The sequence below is a fragment of the Taurulus bubalis genome (genome assembly GCF_910589615.1).
Source record: "Taurulus bubalis genome assembly, chromosome: 13".
Classification (NCBI taxonomy): domain Eukaryota; kingdom Metazoa; phylum Chordata; class Actinopteri; order Perciformes; family Cottidae; genus Taurulus; species Taurulus bubalis.
This window is the reverse complement of record NC_136601.1, coordinates 7,919,916-7,939,925: the sequence shown is the minus strand read 5'-3', so window position 1 is coordinate 7,939,925 and position 20,010 is coordinate 7,919,916. Positions and strand designations below refer to the sequence as shown.

Below are 20,010 nucleotides of genomic sequence, written 5' to 3'. Positions count from 1 at the left end.
ATGTCTGTGCATCACACAGTCATGCCTACAAAAACATTCTTGTGATTATAGATACTTTAAGTGCTACTTTGCTAAATTAACCATATTTTAATCCACATTAAATTAACAAATGTCACAAAAAAAAATTCCGTCAACAACAGTTGATGGAATAACAAAAGATATGACACTAAATTCAAGATGGAAAACAGGAGGGGAGACTTCCAGCTTGCTGCCAACAGGGATCTAACTGAACTTCAGCGCAACATTTCTTTTGAAAATATTCAACATAAACATTCGTAATAGTGGATGGCAACAACTTTTGTCCTCAAACTTCATAATCAATTATGCCTCTTTTCCTCCAACAAAAAAAAAGAGATAATTAGATCTGATCGGGGAACTCCGTAAGGGGTCATGAAAAAAGAACAGATGGACCGAACCCTTAGTACGCTCAAATGTACCGAAACCACTGTAAACACAAGCGTGGAAGAGATGTCTTAATGAACTGTTGTTCTCCAGGCGGTCCCGGTCTCTGAGCCCTCAGTCAAAGAGCTCATCGAGGACACTGGCGGACGTGTGGCGTGTAGAAGGCTGCAGAGCAAAAACAAGGGAGGGAAAAGTTTGAGCGTGCCAAGAATCCAGTCCTTAATCTTTATTTTTTACTTCTATTTTGGTAAAAACAGAAGAAAAGTCAAGCACGGAAAACCCATACAAACTGAATTCATGTAATACTAGAGGCACTGGCCCAACTTTGCGTCTCTCTCAAGTCCGAAAAACAAATGTATCTATACTTTATTACTCTCGTGATACTAGGCCTGCTACCATAATGTATCAGTGATGAGTCTGTTGGTCAGCTCCATGAATCACAAGTATAATGCACTCTTACAGGCATTGATTCAATTGTAGCTCAGTTAATTTAGTCCACAATGGTGGCACCGCAGGGTATTAGAAGTTGCTATATAAACTGATGACACAGGCTTTAATCAAATCTGTATATTATAGCCAAACTTTAAAAGTCTCATAGACAAATATAATATCTATAGCTGACTCGTTAATCAGTAGAACTAACACCGGATGTAATCCAGTGTGTAATTTGTTGTAAAATGGTATGACCGACATGTTCTAAGATTGGTGTTTTACCAGTGTATATGCAGATTCAGCGTCAGAGTCACTTTCGTAATCCTCAATCTCAGGTTCCTCTTCTCTTTCTGCATCGTCGTCCTCAATCAGAGATAGTCTGGAGAGAAAACACAGCTTATTTTAATGTAATTATTCTTACTCGATGCGACACACACATACACATATATATATATATATATATATATATATATATATATATATATATATATATATATATATATTCACATTTTCCAAATATTAAAACAATTCTGTAGTGAAACAGTTTGCGTTCTCTTTTAAAATCTGTCTTACAAGGTGAGGTTGGAGTTCAGGTCCTGCTGATCCAAAGAGCGACCGGTCTGGCTGGAGAGCTGATCTCGTCTGCTGGGCTTCAACTTTCGCATATTGGACCTGGTGAAAAGCATCAATTATATTCTAGGGGGTCGTCATACTAAATGTGTAGAATACCATTATTTGATGTGGGAATAAGGAATTGCTTTTTTAATATGTTTATTATCCCTGCAGACCTCTGGAGAGAGTTCAACCCAGTGAGGAAGAGAGTACATGCCGTCTCTGCACAGTGATACTTGCTGGCAATTTGTACTGGAATTTATAATAGGATGTGTGATTTGGTTATAGCTCTTATGAAATAGATCTGGCAACTAGAGCTTTCTCTAAATATATAGTTAAAATAATATAAGTCTGGCAGATTATTCACTTAACAACGCCTAATAATGTAAAACGTACTCCAAGGTGAAGTCGTCCTCAGACTCCGGCTCAGTTAAGACGCTGCCGGTATCAGACTCTGTGGCTCTGGAGGCCAGTTGCTTGGCTGTCTGTTTCTGGGCCGTGGAGGTGAAGACTGGAGTAGCAAGGCTGCTGTGGATACTGCTGTCCAACCAGGATCCTCCGACTGTGCTGGCTACTGAACCTAGAGGGGCCGCAAGACAACCAGAGAAGGTTATTACCTGTAACACTGTTCAATTTAAGCTTTAACTGTAGAGAAGGTACATATGGATTCACAAAGATATTAACACTGACAGGGGAAGGGATACTTTCCAAAAAAGCAAATTAGATAATCAACCAAAACAAAACTGACAATGATTTTAATTAATTATATATAAATTAAAATGTATACTGTGAAGAAATCTCTTAAATTGAACGGTGTGTCTGCAACAACCACTGCTGTAATGTTTGATTATATGAATACAACCGACAATTGTCTTTCTATCAGACATGTTTTGCATTCGCACGTCTTCCACAACAGATACACTCATGTGTCTGTACAGAAGTGCGTCTCAGTGCTGTCTCATGGGTGTAACCTCGTCCTGAAGCGTTTCTTTAGGCTTCGAGTTCAGTTTGTTTTGACAAAATGCAAGTAAATGTGAGGTTTATGCCCAATGAAAAGGCACAAAATAACTCTCTGGCGACAGAGTGGCGCATGGAGTTGCATCGTCAAACAATAACTGTTGAAGATAGAGCACATTTGTAAGTTATTACGGTCAACATGAAAAGCTGTGAGTCTAAACAGTGTTTTGTTTGTCTGTGTATAGCATGTGTGTCCATCTCACTCTGAGGAGTTGTCCTCTTGCGTTTAGCGACAGGGGCACCATGAGAGGAGACGGCATCGCCTTCCTCCTCCTGTTCTCTGGCTTTAGCAGAGGAGCGGCCCTCCAAGGAACGTTGATACAGTCTGACTGACGGCCAGGAGAGGGCGGCACCGGGACACACCGACTTCAGAAAGGCTGCCCTGAGAGGGGATGACAGTGGCAGAGAGATGAGGACAAAGACGGAAAAACCTTTGTTAATATTTAGCTGTTCAGCCGTTTCAGCTTTCTGTGAATTATGACGAGTCAAAATCAATATTTGACTGTTTGTAAGGGTGAGTTGAGATAGTTTCTTACAACTCAGTGCGGTCCTGTGGCAGCAGCTTGAAACTGAACTCGCTGAGGATCTCCAAAAAGGCCCCGTTCGATTGCGGCTCTTCTCCCTCTGATGGGTCCCGAAACGCAAAACGTACACCGTCCCTAGGAGCAGACACAAATAGTTTATAACTCCGAATTAACAGTGTAAAAATACACTTAACTGTTTAATTTATACCCTACAAGTATGACGATTCATCACAAGTTGGATTATCATGGAAGAGGAAACATTTCTTTCTTTCACATTCACTGAGCTGCGTCTGCCTCTCAGAGCCGCAAAACTGCAGTCACGGCTGGAAGAAAGTCAATTAGTAAAATAAAAAGGGCTGACAGGCCTGGGGTCCCATTTAAAAAAGCAGTGCGTAGGATCCCAATTAAATGTTTGCATTCGTTCAGAGGAGGAAATGTATACACTGTAAAAACATGTAAATGTGCGCGGCTGGTTCAGCCTCACATGCCTCTCTACACGGCCACATTCCACCATAAACGATCAATGCAAAGCACCTCATGAAGGTTGATGCACAGAATGTAATGTTTTCTTATGGTTTATGATGAGGACCGATAATGGAGATTTAGAGTGATCGGATGAGAGCTGCCACTGGCTACATTTCCACATGTTGCTGATTTACAGTGCCGGTGATGAAGATTTGCCAGGTGAGGTGTCTGGATTAGGTGTGTGACAATCACCATGGTTACTCCTCTGCTCCAGTGAGCTCCTATACTTGCATCCGGTTGCTGTCTACAGTTTGTCTGTATACTATATGCTGGATCTATCACTATAGAATAAACCATTAATGAATCAATAAAGTAGTGTTCACTGCAGCGATTGTACTCAAACACTTAATGAAAATGTATATCGTACTTGGTGATATTTGTACAGTATTAAAAGATTATTGCTCTGTTCTGCAGTTTTTTCACGTTATTTGATGTTCTCTGATGATAATTTCATCAGCTGCTGCACAGCTGACCACGAGTGTCGGTCGTTCTGCCCTCTTTTCTGCGCTGAGGAGTGCAGACAGCGCTGATTAAATATTAAGTGAAATTCTATTTGAGGTTTGAGTCGGTTTATATCTGCTATAATTTAAATGTGCTTATAATTATGGCTCACTAGTACGCGCACAAATACCACTGCTGGTTTGACTGTTAATGATAAAGAGAATGTATAAGTGTAAAGTAACGCGTGTTAAGAAGTGAAATTGAATGTGAGAGGCGTATAAAGATGCCTCTCACATTTAATCTCAACAGTCTGGCTTCAATTCACCATCTTCCACCTCACCATCTGCGTTGCCAATATCCCCATGTCTCCAAAATGTTTGTGTGCATTGAATTTCCGTACGCGTGCGCACATTCCCCCATCAAGTTTTCTTTTATAGGTCATAACTATTAGGTGGGAATTGGCGTACGCCTCTTTCAGGCCCCGTTTTGTGCCTATATAACAGTTATAAATGAGACCTCAGGTCTGTATGCGTTTGGCAGGGACCCGTTAGTTACTTACTTGTGCAGGGCCACCAGTGGTTTGCGGGCCCGATTAAGATTGATGCCAAAGCTCATGGCAAGCCTCTTGGCCAAGTCTCTGATCTCAATGAGATCCTGCCTGCTGTGGTCCTCCGTAAGCATCTCTGAGAACAGCTGAACATACACAAACATGACTTAAAATAGACGCGTTACGCAAAACGCATACTTTACAAACGGTTGCATAGATGTGGATGGACTGTTCCACTTGATTGTTGGTGAAAAAACACTTTGGAGTGCTGGTTTAAATTGACTTGAAGAGAAGTTCACCAAATGAAACACAGTATCATAAACCACAATTACGTTTTATAGAATTCTGTGATAGGCCCGGTTAGGAATAACCCAAATGTTAGTCAAATAGTTAATAGATATTAAACACACAAATTCTAAATTTGAAGACAATAATGTTCCTCACTAAAGCAACATGTAGAAATAAATTAATAAAATTGTTTTTTTTTAAACTCCCGGCATATCCAAAATATTTCTCCCAGATACAGCCACATGTTGATCAACATCTGTCCATGCACACAACCATGCATTCATTAAAAGTTCCCACTGCACAGTCCATTCTCAGAGATGAATACTTAAAAGGATGTGCACACCTGCTGCAGACTCAGACAGACGGTCTTGGCGCTCTGTATGGGATTGATGACCTTGCTCTTGCTCACGGTCTCTTTAATGATGTCGCCAAAGTCTTTAAAGTACTGGAGAAAACCGGTAAAGGAAAAAAAAATCATCAACAATAGTCTATTCAATTAACAGCATTGTGTAAATGTCTAAACAGTTAGGAATAATCCACTGCCTTCTAGTCATCTGTGCTTCTTTTAACCACCTGTGACTCATTCTCAGCACCTCGCTGAGGTTTTCTCACCATCCTCCACTCTCCTACACATCCTCTCCATCATTCATATTTTATTAACTTGTTTCCTGTATTCTTAATCCAATTGATTCACTTTTAAGTCAACAATTTCTAAACTCACCAGTTGCACTATTAACACATTTTGCTTACATGTTCAACCAACAGTGACACAACCTGTTAATGAATAGTATAATATATATACACACACACATACACACAGCTAATAAAACGTAACTATCCTTTAAATCTCCATCTCCACCTTGCTGTAGTGCTTGAAGACGTTGGTGGCAGCGGTGAGGTCCAGCACCCCGTAGATGACCAGCTTACAGTAGCCAGCCAGCTGGTTGCGCTTCCTCTGGAGAAGAGTTATCTTCATCGCCTCCTCATCCTCATCTAGAGAAAAAAGCCAGAGTGGGGGAAGAGAAAGGAGCGCATGGGTAAGAGTAATAAACAAATAATGAACTTGAAAGATGTAGACGGGAGAGGCAGGAAGAATACTTTGAGGTCTTGATAAGACAACAAAACCAGAACACGTGAAGATTTATTTTCATTTGGCTAGTAGTACATCGTGAGAGTCAAAACTGAATCCGCAATGTAACCAGTAACACTCATCTGTAGTGCTAAAGTGTTTTGTTCTGAAGTGGAAAACAATACCATCAAGCTCAGCATCTTCAGTGTCTGAGAAGACGTAGTCCAGGAGGAAAGCAGCCATCTCAGAACGCAGGGAATCAGACGGCAGGTGGACCAGCGTTTGGAGGGCGGGTTCAGAGCGGGCTGAACTCACACTGTACAAGAGCAGCAAGTCACACAACAGCTCAAACGCCTGTAGATGTAAAGAAACAAACTTTATTACTTCAGCTCAGATTGGTCCGTGTGAGTCTTTAGTGTCAATGGGAAAAAGAGGAGCAACTAGTTTCAAAGACGATAACCTCTACCTGCTAACTCTTTATCACAATCGTTTTATCCTACTAGACATTGTGTTATGGCCAAACACGCCTTTTGTGAGGTCACAGAGACCTTTGGCCGAGAATCAGAAGGCTAGACGGACAAAAGGTTTAACTTGTGGTCTTAGTGTTCAAAATGATATGACAACACTGTTACTTCACACACGGGATGACATGACTTACCTGATCTCTGATCTCAGTCTGGTCCAGAGACAGACACGTTTCACAAACTTTGCAGAACGAACGCATCTCCTTCTTCAGACGCTTCAATTCCCCCTGCAGCAGATGGTGAAGGGACAAATGGGCAGAGGGAGACAGATCCAGACATGATCACTAGAGTTTTATATTTCTTATGAGTAGGACAGGAACGAGGCAGAACATGTTCATCATCTGGACATTATAAAACAAAATCCAGCTTCTATATTTAAGTCATTTATCATCCAAAAGGGATTTAAGACACTTTGGTTCCGAGTAGGAATTATTGATATTAAAGTGTCCTCTTCCTGTTAAAAGGAGCAGTGTGCAGGATTTAGGGGGATATTTTGGCAGAAACGTAATTTGCATGAGATTTCTCTGGAACTTTGGTTTAGATAAATACACAAATGGATGGATGCATAATAATGATGTGCTCAGTGTGAATCAAAGAGAGAGAAAAACTGCAGACTTTACTATTATGTAAAGAGAAACAGTAACAAACAACAAAGAAAAAGTGTGAACTCGTGGCAAATAAATGTCTGAGAGTCACTCCGGGCTTGGATGCGCACTAACAGATTGTTGTGTTAATTGCCTGGTGTCTGCGCAGCTGGTGAACTGTTGAACAACACAGACAGAGAAGAGCTCCACAAATACACAGGAAGTCCAGCAACATGGCCTCCGTGGGTTGGCTGTGATCGCATTATTGTGAGCAGGTAGGCTGGCACTTCCAGGAGCCAAGTTAGTGTATGAAAGACTGAGAGAAGGTCAAACTATTTCTAAACATCCAAAGAAGGATGAACGCAGTGTTGTAGCTGTTGTATAATCAGTCAGAGGAGCACCTCAGCTGGTGTGGAGTTAACTGCATTCACTTTAGCCCACATCAGGTTAAAGGCAGCACATTTCAGGGCCGACACCATGAGCTGAAATTACACAAAAGGAAAATGAAAACCAGTTAAACTGAAGAAGCAAGTCAATGTAAAAATGTGTTTGAATGTTCAAACCTGGTTGTATAAAATTCATGTCACACTAAATTTAGCCAAAATTAAAATAAAATGTTCTGTATTTTAGCTGTACAACGTGGAGCAAATTCAGAGGTGGCTTAAATGCAAAAATGAATCTACTCCGATTTTAACCATCTTGTGGCCTCTATTATCCCAACACAACACTCCCCCTCAAATATAGAAATGTGTGACTATCACAGACCTCCTTGTCGAACTCTCTGGACTCCATCTTGCTCTTCAGAAGCTCCAGACAGCAGTCGAACAGCTTCCAACTGGTCGGGTCCATGGCACTGAACAAACACGAGCAACAACACAGACACACACACTTCTGTGTAACAAAGGTATGTAGTACGACTGCCATAAGTATCATATGAACACACGTACCTGCTCAGGGCTGCAATCTTTTTCAAAGCAGTGGCTGCACTGTATACATCATCGTCATCTGCAGTACCCTAAGTACACAAAACACACAGACACACACACTCGAGACAGATGCTTACCAATCTGTTTTTTTTTTAACGACAAAATTGACATTCAGCCTAAAAAACACAAATTCATTAGAAAGACGTGCTTACATTTAAGTTGTTTGCTTTGTGTTCTGTAACACAATCCTGTGTTTTCATAGTTTAGTTATATACAGTTGATATGCATGTATTTATGTACTACAAAGTTTAACGGATTAGGTTATGCTTTGAGGACGACTTAAATACAACATACTATTTTAACTGAATATCATTCCAGAATGAGAAGTTTATATTGTTCATGTAATACGGATACATTAACAGCAGACACTGTAAGAGCCAGTTCATTAGGTTCACATAGCTAAAACTAATTCTGCCTAAAACAGCAGTCCAGAAATAAATAATACCTTCATGAAGATTTGAACGTTCAGTTTTTGTTGAAACTGATGGCGTTGAATAAACGTAATGATAATTATGGGGGCTGCAGCTTGTGGTGCTGTTGACCCACCTGCAGCAGGTCACTTAAGTAGGCGTTGAGGCACTCAGTCAGGCCGTCCATCAGCTGGCTGAATGCCAGATGTGTGCGGGAGGAGAAGGTGTAGCGGTCGACGCAAAGGCTGCTGACCAGATTGCTGCAAGCCTCGAGCACGGTGACCTCCGTGTGCTTCTCCATAATACAACATACCTGAGACAGCAGTAGGTCCAGATGCTGACAGAGAGGGGAGTGTGATGGGGGACAGATCAAGGCAGAACAGGTTAAGTAGAAGGGAAATATGGGAGAGGGGAAATTATTAAGGAGGAACATGATGTAATTTCCTAAAGAGATTTTAACAATCTATTCAAGCTAATTGATTTTGCCCCACTCCTACCTTCTCCAGCCGCGGACTGCTGCTGTACATCTCCAGAGAAAAGTACTGGGGAGCTTTGAGAAGGAGGGTCACCTTCCCTGCATCTGCTGAGTACTGAGGTGAGAGGGAACAATACAGGCTCAGTATTGAAAAACATAAAAAAAATACAGCATTGTATACTTGGCATAGAAATGTGTCTTTAGTCTAAAATGCAAGTACGGTGGAAATGCTTCGCCAACACTTCAGATAATTAAATCCTCTGTGTACAATATAATACCAATGTTATATTAAGTATATTAAGTGCATCTTGGTTGTGTACCTTGGCCAGCAGCTGTGGCAGTAATGGGATGAAGTGTGTGGTGATACGTCTCCTGTCTTGTTCCTGGACTTTCTTATCCTTCATTCCAATGATCTAATCCCATGTGCAGGAGTTCAACCATGTAAAAACAAAAAGCATTGTGAATATTTCACAATGTTTGTGAATATAAAATATGAAACTTTGTGTCTTAAAAACAAAGTGGCCAGACACCTGAAACTGAGCCAACCAAAAACACATTTCAGAGAGCTGTAAGGAACGGAGGCAAACATTTGTACCCATGATTCAGTGGGATATCTAATTTATTCCAGTTTAGTGTGACAAAGTAGCATATTGTAGTTTTAAAAACTATGACTTTTTGTATGATGGGTACATTTGAAGTGAAAACAAAGAATGACATTTCTCTCGCCCCCGAGCTCCTCGGTTCCATATACTACAATACGAAATGATCATGCATTCGTCTGTGTGCCTCCACCTTCTTGCCCTGAGTTCTCCCAACAGGTGGGGTTGCCTGCGCTGCCTGTCTGATGGCACACATCATCAGCTCAATGAGAACCCCCTCCTCGTCATACATCAGACCTGACAACACAGACAGCTGCGGAACTGAGTCGGTGATGGTTGAGATGACACGATGCCGGAGCAGCACACGCAGAAACAAATAACTGATAAAACAGGACTTGCATAAATTATTATGGTGTATTGGTGTCAAGCTGAGCTCAGTGCCCTGATGCAGCTAAGATGCAAGTCGTATCTTGTTCCTCACCAGCCTCTTGTAGCAGCAACGTCGTCATAGCCTCCCAGTCTCTCAGCTCAGATCTTGCCACACCCCACAGACTATCCACCAGGTATGCCCCGTGTTCATGGAACTGTCGAGAGTGAATTAATTGCGTTAGATTAGCTTCAGTGCATTTCTGAACTACAATGGCCATCATTTATTTGACCCACGACACAAGGGTTGGTATGCAGTATAATGTGATCTAAATCATGTTCTCCGTCGTTCAGAGTTCCAGTATGTCTAACTTAAGATGTGATACGCTATGAGACTTTTGGGTGGATGTCATTTTACCGTTTCTGTCAGGAATTGTGGGTATATTATTTTACAGGGAACTCAAAATAAAACATGATTTAAACAATATACACTTTGTCGTGGTAAGGCTACCTTTATTCAAGAAAACATAATGGCAATGATTGGAATAGTGGAGAGACAGGGACTGAAATATACACTACCTCACTCTGGATGAAGAAGGAGATGAGGATTTGAATGAAGGCTGCATTTTCACTTGTATCATTATCCTGGTTGTCACTGGCAATCACATTTTTCAGCCTGACACACACACACACACACACACACACACACACACACACACACACACACACACACACACACACACAATACATTTCACATGACATTAAAAAGGCACAATGAGTAGAATAATAAAAAAAAAAAACTATTTTTAGACTGATACTAAAATAATTCCTTTGAATAATCACTTATGACCCACTAGAAACCCTGCACTCTCTTTTCTGTCATTTTGTTGTGCTTGGGACGTTTCTCCACCCCTCGCTCTACCTCCGCCTCCAGCTGTCACTTCCCTGCCTCTTCTCCCCTGGGGCTCTCTTTAGCCCTGGGTGACATCTGAGTCAGATGCTTGGGAAGCTCCACTAAATTCTCCTGTCTGGAAAAAAATGCTATGCCCATTAGCTAGCTAGACTCGCTGGCTAGTATCATTGACCATGAAGCCAAGGTTGGGTTTACAAACCGCAACGAACAAATCCCACTCATTCTGCCTTTAACCAAATAAAAAAAAAAAGGCATTGAAAATTTACTGCCTGATTGAAGGCTGAAGTCACATTTGTGGAGCAATAAAATGCTCCATTCTAGATAAGGAAATCAATTCTACAGAAATTCGAACATTTTTTTAATATGGACTGATCCACAGGTACGGACGGGGGTGCACCATAACGACACATTCAGACTGCAGGAAAATCTGATTTGACTCTCAAATCTGATTTTTAAGACTGTAGATTTGTGTGTCCAGACATCACCAACTCATCCACATGGGTTGACGTGGTCACGACGTAGGCGTTAAGAATGACATAGCTACGACGCTGCTTTGCAATGTGGAAGCATGACAAATGGAGGTCCATCCCCAAATGTGGTTTGGAGCCGATTTGCAAATTTCTTTGCTTTCTAAAATCAATCTGGATACCAAAAATGGAATTGGGCTGGCAGTCTGAACAAAAGTCTAGTTGGACAACGTGCAGACAGGAAGGATGTACTTTTTAAAGAGGAAGACTCCGGCTACAGAAGCCAGCGCTCTGTTTGAAGCGTAAACCAGGGGATAGATGTGACCGCACTCGCCCTCTGACAGACCTTCCTCTGTCGTCCTGCATGAGCACAGACAAAGTCAGTTACAGACCAATACAGTTAGTAACATTAACACCACAAGATTAAAAAAAAACATTTGTCATCAAGCATTGTAATACTCCCTTCAAGTGATTTGTTCTTGCAGCCTTTTGTGTACAATTTGTATATAATCAATCAATTCATCTATTTTGTTAACCAATTCTAAAAAGATTGAATTCACAAGTAACTTGAGTCATTGGTGTGAGATGCCAGTTAATCACACTGTGATTCAATGACACTTATGAGTAACCATTACACTTCTATTGTTGAGAAACTGGATTTGAGGACAACCCAGATTTATTTATGTTTGCAGGATTTAGTTAATTTCCCCCTCACATTTCAGACACAATTTGATTTTTGTATTATTACTAATGCTATTAACTGCATTTCAAGCCAACTTTTCTGTAAATAAAGCTAAAAACTATCAATACAAAGAGAAAACGCATTTTAAATTGTATAAAATGTGCAATAATTGCGATGTCTTGATCTCAGCCAGAAACCATCAGACAGAGAAACCCCTCACTGTTGGATCAGCTGCAAGAGATTGACCACTTCCACTGCCACCCCTGAGTCCTTGTCCAGCACCATGCTGAGCATCCTCTTCTAAAAACACACACACACACACACACACACACTCTCAGATATGCAGTGGCAAACACACAGACAAAAGATGAAAAATCATGCCAGCAGACTTCAATGCATAATTATGACACACATAAATGTACCCACATCCACAGATATGCATGCACGCACACAAACACACTGATTAGGCGCTAAGCCGGGCCATGAAAACCATTTATCTGCCTCAGCACATGTGGCTTAGGAGGTTTTTTATGTGTTTGGGAAAAGCTTATTAACCATCAATAATTGGCAGCAATTAACGCAGCCAGACACACGCCCAGACAAAGGATGAGACCATCACAACAAACAGGAATGGTGAATTTTTTTTGAAAGGCAAACAAATACGAGGAGGGGCCAAACAAATACTGTGAAGTGAGACATAGACAGGCAACAAAATGGAAACACAATAAGCTGAAACAATAGATTAAACAGAGATGCTGTGCAGACAGACAGAAAGGGAGGAGAAAAGAGGCATTCAATGAGGTTGCCAATCCAGAGGGATGCCTCACTTTAAATCTGCTGGTGAAAAACTCCAGGCGGCCAATGAATTCCTTCTCCTGGTACAGACCCTGCAGGGCAAGCACACACTGCAGACGCACTGGACTTTGCTAAAAGAAAGAAGAAGAGAGTACAGTATCACATACTCTATAACCTACATACAGACTGATGCACCCAAGCATGTTCCTAGTGGACATTTATCTTTTATGTGAGTGTGTGTATGTGGTCTTTCTTGTGTCTGTGTGCAGATATTCTAAGACGCAGTCGAAGACGATGAAGAGTTCATATAAAATAAAATGCTGCCCAATTCCCTATAAACTGCAGTCATGTTGATCTCCTCTGCTGGCCTGCGGAGGGCTGCAGACAGAAAGCGGCTACCTCTGAGGTGATGCTGTGGAACGGCAGATCTTAATAACACGTAACTTTATCATGTATTGTCTATTGTCTAGTCCTGTGTATGTGTGATTACCTTGTCATGCAGGGTCCACCCCAGATATTTAAGATATCCATCATTCAGGAAGTCTTCAGGGTTCGTTTTCAGCCACATGCCCAACTCCTCAATACATGTAGCCCGAATCTCAGGCAGGCGGTCACGAAAACGGTGCACAAACACACCGCGGAACGTGACGTTCATCATGGAGGATAACTCCTCTCTGTTCTCCCGCAGCTGTAACACATACATATAATACATATCGATACACTTGACTGAGACACTGGTAAAAACAAATTCAGATTTAACTGATTATATAACAAAGTAAAATGACTCATGAATTGATAGATGGACTGCTTAAGTGTCCTGACATGCCTGTTTAGTATGTGAAAGCGGCAAGTGTTTGTGTACGTGTCACCTGACTGATGGTGGCCTGCAGCTCCTCCAGTCGGCCGGGGGCTTGGTCGTGCGCCTCCTTGCCGTTCTCCATGTCGTATTGCCGTTGGGTGGTCTTCAGCTGAACAGACACTTGCACAGCCACTTCCACCAGCTCAGTCATCAACTTCATGGCTGATAAGAGAAAAGCATGCAGGTTAGCACGGCTAGACAGTACTGACAGGACTGTCAGGCTGGGGCTGATAAACAGCTGATGTTTCGCACGTTGTTGAACTTTGCTGATTTTAATATTGCTATAATTATATTATGTTCAATTTTGTTATTCCCATTTTTATGTATTCTCGCCTTTATTGTATTAAAAGCTGCATTACAAATAAGGTATATTATAATTTAATACATAAATCCTTAAAAAGAAAAACAAGAAAAAGCATTATCTCCTACTATTTGGATAAAGACCCACCCGACCTGCCACTTCTTACCCCGTGTTGGAACCGCACGCGTAAAAGACGCATTTGTCACTTGCAAGTCTGACGCCACAGATGCTCTCCATCTATGTAGCTGTCTGCACCGGCTCGCGTCACAGCTGTGTAGCTTCCAAGTATATTTCTTACGAAATTAAACACGTAAACATATGGTTAAAAATAAAGATAATTTTCTTATCATCTGACAATGTTCTTTGATTGTATTTATTTCTGAAAGGTTCAGAGTAGAATTGTGAATTAATCATACGCATTATTATTGATGAAAAAAATAGATTAAGAATACTCCTACATATCACAGGAAATCAGTGATCAGAAAGGTTGGCATCTCCTTTGATCCTTGATACTTTGAAATTTGCGACAAGACGGAACCGGTATAGATCTGTGTCAGGGTTATTCATTTTTTAATCTGATTTTACAATTTGAATGGAAAAGAAGACAGCACCACATCAGGTACAGTCAGTCAACACTAGTCTAATAGTTTGATTAATAACAAAATATGTGTCACTTTTAATTACCTACATTATAAAAAGTAAAACTCGGCAATAATTTACAGTACTTACCAACCAAATCATATAATAGTATATCTGTTAAATTTCGCTTAGTGGGCTCAAAAGAAAACAATGAGAAACAATAAAAGCCAGCCATACAGAAGGAAAACATTCTGAAAAACTTAAAGAACTTCTCCAGCAACTAAAACAGATGTCAGCTGGATGAAGCAGTTATTTTTGGCACTCAGGGAAGTGGGAGAAAAACATCTGCCATCACGGCATGGAGGGCAGGTTTCTAAGCTAGTCAAAAACTAAAGCAAGTTACCTAAATGACTAGACATACAGAAGTGATTACCACCAATCAAAAAGTGTAGCCTCTCATCCATAATCAAAGCTCCCTTGTAAAGTCAGTTGTCAGTATGTGTTTGTGTATTTTTCTAGTATTTTATGCCCCAGTATTGTGCCGATGTGCTTACCAATCAGGGTACTGGTGTGTCGGAAGGCTCTGACCTGGGAGTCAGAGAGGCCGGTGAGCAGAGCCAGCAGAGAGGAGAAGAGGTACTCATCATAAATGAGGCTATTCCGACACGATCTCACGAGAACCCGAACAAACTCGCACAGGCCGGCTTTGAAATTCTTCAGCTCGGGGCCTGGAGTGCACAAAGGGTAGGTCACTGAATCCTGGAAGATGACAAGAAAGAAAAGAAATGGAGGAAAGACATCACACACAGTGCTTTGTATAGTTATTTGAAGGGTAGAAGTGGTTCCTGTTCTAATGACAATTACATCAGTGGCCAACCAAAGTAATTAACTAATTAATCCAGTATCCATTTATCAGCAAAGATTCTAATTAGTCTGTTCCATCATACTGTACTCCATCCTTTAGATAATTATCTCCTCGGAAATGGAGGGTCTCAGTAAATTCCAGAAGGATTATTAGAAGTAAGAAGGGATGACAAAGACTATGAACAAGATTCAAACTTGCAGATCTGTAATAATCAATTTTAAGAACCATATTTATTTTTAGGATTTATTGAAACAAATCTAAACTATGTCTCACCTCATTGAACTCTTTGGTTAGTGTGCCGATGATCTCAGCATTCTGCATGCTGTCCAACATCTCTCTGCTAACCACACCTGGACAAAAGAAATAAGGCAGTTTTCTACATCAGAAATCAAAGCGAAATATTAGTAGTGTGATATTACATCAATTCTTGTTCTTGTATTTGACCCAAAAATGAAATGGCATCATCATGATTTATTTTTATTTTCAATCCAAGCTCACAAAATATTGATATATTGTCAATAGACAGAGGATTAACACAGCTCCTACACATTGCATCGTTACCATACTGGGAGATCAATAGTTGACTGCTGATCATTGCCTGAGTTGAAATTGGAAGGATAATCTTTTGAACTTTGACTCCCAGCCCCAATCTCTTGGGCTCCCTCTTGACCACTGACCTTTGCATCCACAGGACTGAACAATGAAGTTGATGAGCACCAGCAGCCCCGCCTCTCGGCTTGGCTTGTAGCTGTCCAGCCACTCATCCACGACCGTCTTAAAATTGACAAGGAGATAGCAGCCAATGAGAACACTGTGCTCAGATCAAAGGGAGAATGGATATAATAACTATACATCATTTAAATAACATTAAGGATTTCAGCTTTCACCTTTCTTCCTACCATTGGCCTTTAAGGTTTCTCTCAGAAACCTATGTGGGTCTGTATGCTCCAACGATCTCCCACCCTTATATATATCTGCTCATTTTAAATTCCAGCATTATTCACCATCTCCTTTGCATAATCCTTTTTGGCAACCATGGCACTATTGAACGTAAATGGATCCTACTTTAGAACATCTGTTGTGTGATAACCACAGTGCAGCGTACATTGAGTATATAGGAAAAGAGAACTATCTGAGAAACCTTTGCCTAACAGGAAAAATGAGTTAACTGCACTTTTGCTGAACGTGCTGTATGAAAGTAAACCTTCACCTAGAATCACCATCTGCATTAAGCTGCTGCTCTTCACTACAGTGGCAGGCTTTTTTTTATTACTGCTCACCAGACCTTTTTTGTCTTTCTATTGTTATGTGATGCTTTTTTGAAGTCTTTAACAAGAAGAGACTGGGCACAGCACCACAAAAGGTTTGTATGGTCACATGCTGTCAATCATTGACTACACAAACCAGTGAAAACCCTTCTTCCTCTTCGCGTATCAAAGCCAATTCTGTCGGGTCAAATCAGTCAGCCACTGACAGCAGAGGATAATCTCTCTCATTGTTGGTCATAGAGCCTTGTTTCTCTTCTCATTACACATGCCTCCTTCAGCACCGCCCTCCCTTCATGTGTTTATCTCTACATCCCCTTCCCCCTTTGCTCTTCAGCTGACGGTTTGCTCACCACCATGGCACTCTTTCCAGAGCGGACAGCATCATAGATATTCTCTGCACTGATGCACCGGCTACGCTTGTTCACTCTTGTCACAGGTCTAGGCGAAGTCTGGCTGGAGGAGGGCTGCTGCGGGGAGGTGTCTGTAGAACTGGGGATGAGGCTACTGGAGCTGGACACCCTCAATGCAGCTTTATACCTTGGTCTCTTGGGTGGCTTGAGATGAAAGAGATGGGAGGGCAGCTCAGCAGTGGAGAAAGGGAATTGATGTTGTCAATAGAATTAGTGGTAGCCATGGCAAGATAAGGTGGAGGCTTACCACAGTGTTGAAGTTATGACTGTGATTAAGCCTTTTTTTGTATCTTTTACAAGGACTGAGAGATGAACGACAATAAAGCTACTGGATTCCATACCATAAAAAAATACCAAACTTAGACAAGATCATCACCCTGATCTACTCCATTGTGAATAATCCAAATAAAAAATATCTAAATGAGTGAAGCTCATTTACCCAAGGTGCAGTTACTGCCGGTTTTCTCCGCTTTGTGGCCTTCAGCGTAGCTTCATAGTCACTGCCAGAATCTGAGAAGTCATCCAACTCCTCAGCACTAACAGTTTAAAAAAAACAAAAAAAACTGAATAAAGACAAATCACAGCATGAACAAATATTTTTTTGGTAAGGCTAACAGGCATACAGCGCCAGGCAGGTATCATTATATTAATAATATATAATTATAATATTCCTCAAATTATTATCAATATTGTATTTATTTCATTTGTCCTTGTCCTGTCAACTATCTTTTTCATATGTTTTTTACTTTTTATTGGATGTTGTTTAAGCACACCTTACCAGCTAGCTTCTATAGATGCATGGATGATCTCAACAGGCTATTTGGGTTTAATAGTTTTGTTTTCTTTAATTTGGACTGAGATATGTGGATACATATACTCTTGAGTTAATCCTTGATTCTGTTCTGTTGATTTACAACCATCTTAAATTAGCCAACGTTAAATATGTGTGCCTGACAAATGCTGCATAATAAAATATGTTCAACAACTCTAACCTTCATTCTACAAGTTAAAGTGTGTGACAAGTCCTCAGAGTTATGTTTACCTTAGCCAAAACAAATTAAGGTGTCAACCTTTACCTGTCCAATAGTGAGTCTCCACTTGCCATTTTCACTACACGATCAGGACCATAAAGTGGCTTTGGTCGGCAGGTTAGCCGGTCTTTGCCAGCACCTTTTCAGTTGTAAGACTCAACTGTGTGAGAGAGGAGACACAATCAGCCACAAGACCAAATTAAGCTAGCTAGCACATTAGATGAAACGATTAGCATTAGCGTTAGCTAACGTTAGCTTGCTAACTAACTACTTGCATAACCTCCTAAATGTCCGTTACAGGACTTGTAACGGACATTCTAAACGAGGAAACTTCTTTGATTACATTCGTCGACCAACACACGTCGTTGACATCATCATCGTCACATTGAACGAAGCGGAAGAAATATTTGCTTGCTAGAATTTATAGAATCATAGTTTATGATCTTGAACTGCTAACGCTAACTGACAGACATGAGCAAATACTAGCTTAAAAATAGTAGCCAGCTATCTACTACAGCAATAATTACCCGATAATCATTATTAGCAAATCATTTACATAATTTTACCACCTGATATTATAATAGCCGATCGGTTTGTTCTTTTCTTGAGAGACTTATTGTAATTTATCCCTCTGTCTTCACGGTCCGATGAGATTCTGAGGCGCGCAAAAGTACGTAATGTGACACTGGATGCCAATTGGTCAGCGCCTTCTCAGCTCAGACGATGATTGGTCCTTCGAGAAGGTCACTTGATCGTAATTTACACAAGTAGTTCTGCTTTGCAGACAGAACAAATACACCGAAGTAACACAGTGTATTTTAAACAATACAATGAATTACAATTACGGATTTAACTATTGCTGAGTTTAAGAGAATAAGAATACACCTGTTAAATATGTGCAGTTAACATCCTTTGCCCTCTTTATTGCTATGTTTTCTCTAAGTTTGTACATTTATTGCCATGTAGTATTGTGTTCATATACAATCTGTCTGCCTGTCTGTCTGTCTGTCCAGTTTTTAGGACCCTTAGGTGGTTGGCTCAGCTGCTCCCCGCCCCGCAACCGCAGGGTCCTCACCCAACTCTCCCATGTTGGTGCTCCTCTGCACGGTCCATTGTTCTGGGTGTGATGGGTTATGGTCAAACCAGCTGAGGTGAAACACACAACTTCTGGTTCAAACCTAAAAAATAAAATAAAATACCTATTCCAGGGTTTTTTGTGTGTGTCAAAAAGACGCAAAAGCATTACACATTAGGTACTCGATGGGATATTAGACCGGAATATAATTATCAAAAATATTATTCCAATTCCATCTTGTATGATAACAATGCAAAGTATGATCATATTTGGCCTGGAAAAAGTGCTTCTTCGACTGTATATTTTGCACAACTGTGAGAGCAAGCAGCATCAGCGTTAAAGTTGGTCTGTAGCAGAACACATTTAAATGCAGCAAACTTACTGTTGAATTAATTACTCGTATGAAAATCGCATTATATGGCTACAACCAGCCCATCAGCTTTTGCTTCATAAAATACCGATTTCAGGTGAGAGACAGAGTGACAACATTCCTGAAACTTGTTGCCAGGGCACTTATGATATGCTGTAAGACGTCCAATAAGGAAAGCAAAACATATGCTTGCAATTGGTGTGAATAGGTCAACACAGGTTATCCAACATAACTGGTGCGGCAATTTTTGAGCCCTTTAAAAACAACTCAATCTTTTAGACCCATGTCCAATTTGTTGCATTATCTTTTTATGGTTTCCTCCAATATAAAAAATTATTAAATAAACAAAAAATTAAACATTAAGAGGCTTTAAACACTGCAGTTCTGCACTGCCTTTGTTATTTTTGGGGAGGTATGCTCGTTAGAGCATTGCTATGTTTATTATCTTGGATATTAACTTTTCCTTAAATTTCACCAATATAGCTGACATTTTACTCAGTTTACACATGTCGTTTTTACCAGAGTTGAAATGCCTTGACATCAAAATATGAAGAAAAAAAACCTTGCCTTTGTTTTTATTTTGAAAATAACCCC

General features: G+C 40.6%; 1 protein-coding gene across 1 annotated transcript; it reads right to left on the bottom strand.

Moving 5' to 3' along the window:
• Positions 1 to 516: 516 nt before the first annotated feature.
• Positions 517 to 18,045, bottom strand: stag3 (STAG3 cohesin complex component; the record flags this gene model as incomplete). Its single annotated transcript, XM_079228604.1, has 31 exons — positions 517 to 567; positions 1,117 to 1,213; positions 1,408 to 1,506; positions 1,843 to 2,026; positions 2,667 to 2,845; positions 3,000 to 3,122; positions 4,513 to 4,646; positions 5,132 to 5,233; positions 5,648 to 5,781; positions 6,043 to 6,211; positions 6,516 to 6,608; positions 7,367 to 7,447; positions 7,731 to 7,818; positions 7,913 to 7,980; positions 8,498 to 8,698; positions 8,859 to 8,951; positions 9,157 to 9,249; positions 9,629 to 9,732; positions 9,917 to 10,019; positions 10,381 to 10,477; positions 11,434 to 11,541; positions 12,084 to 12,163; positions 12,691 to 12,789; positions 13,149 to 13,346; positions 13,528 to 13,679; positions 14,952 to 15,156; positions 15,536 to 15,612; positions 15,940 to 16,036; positions 16,881 to 17,084; positions 17,380 to 17,476; positions 18,017 to 18,045. 31 exons carry the CDS (start codon positions 18,043 to 18,045, stop codon positions 517 to 519), a joined length of 3,639 nt encoding a protein of 1,212 aa, XP_079084730.1.
• Positions 18,046 to 20,010: the final 1,965 nt, after the last annotated feature.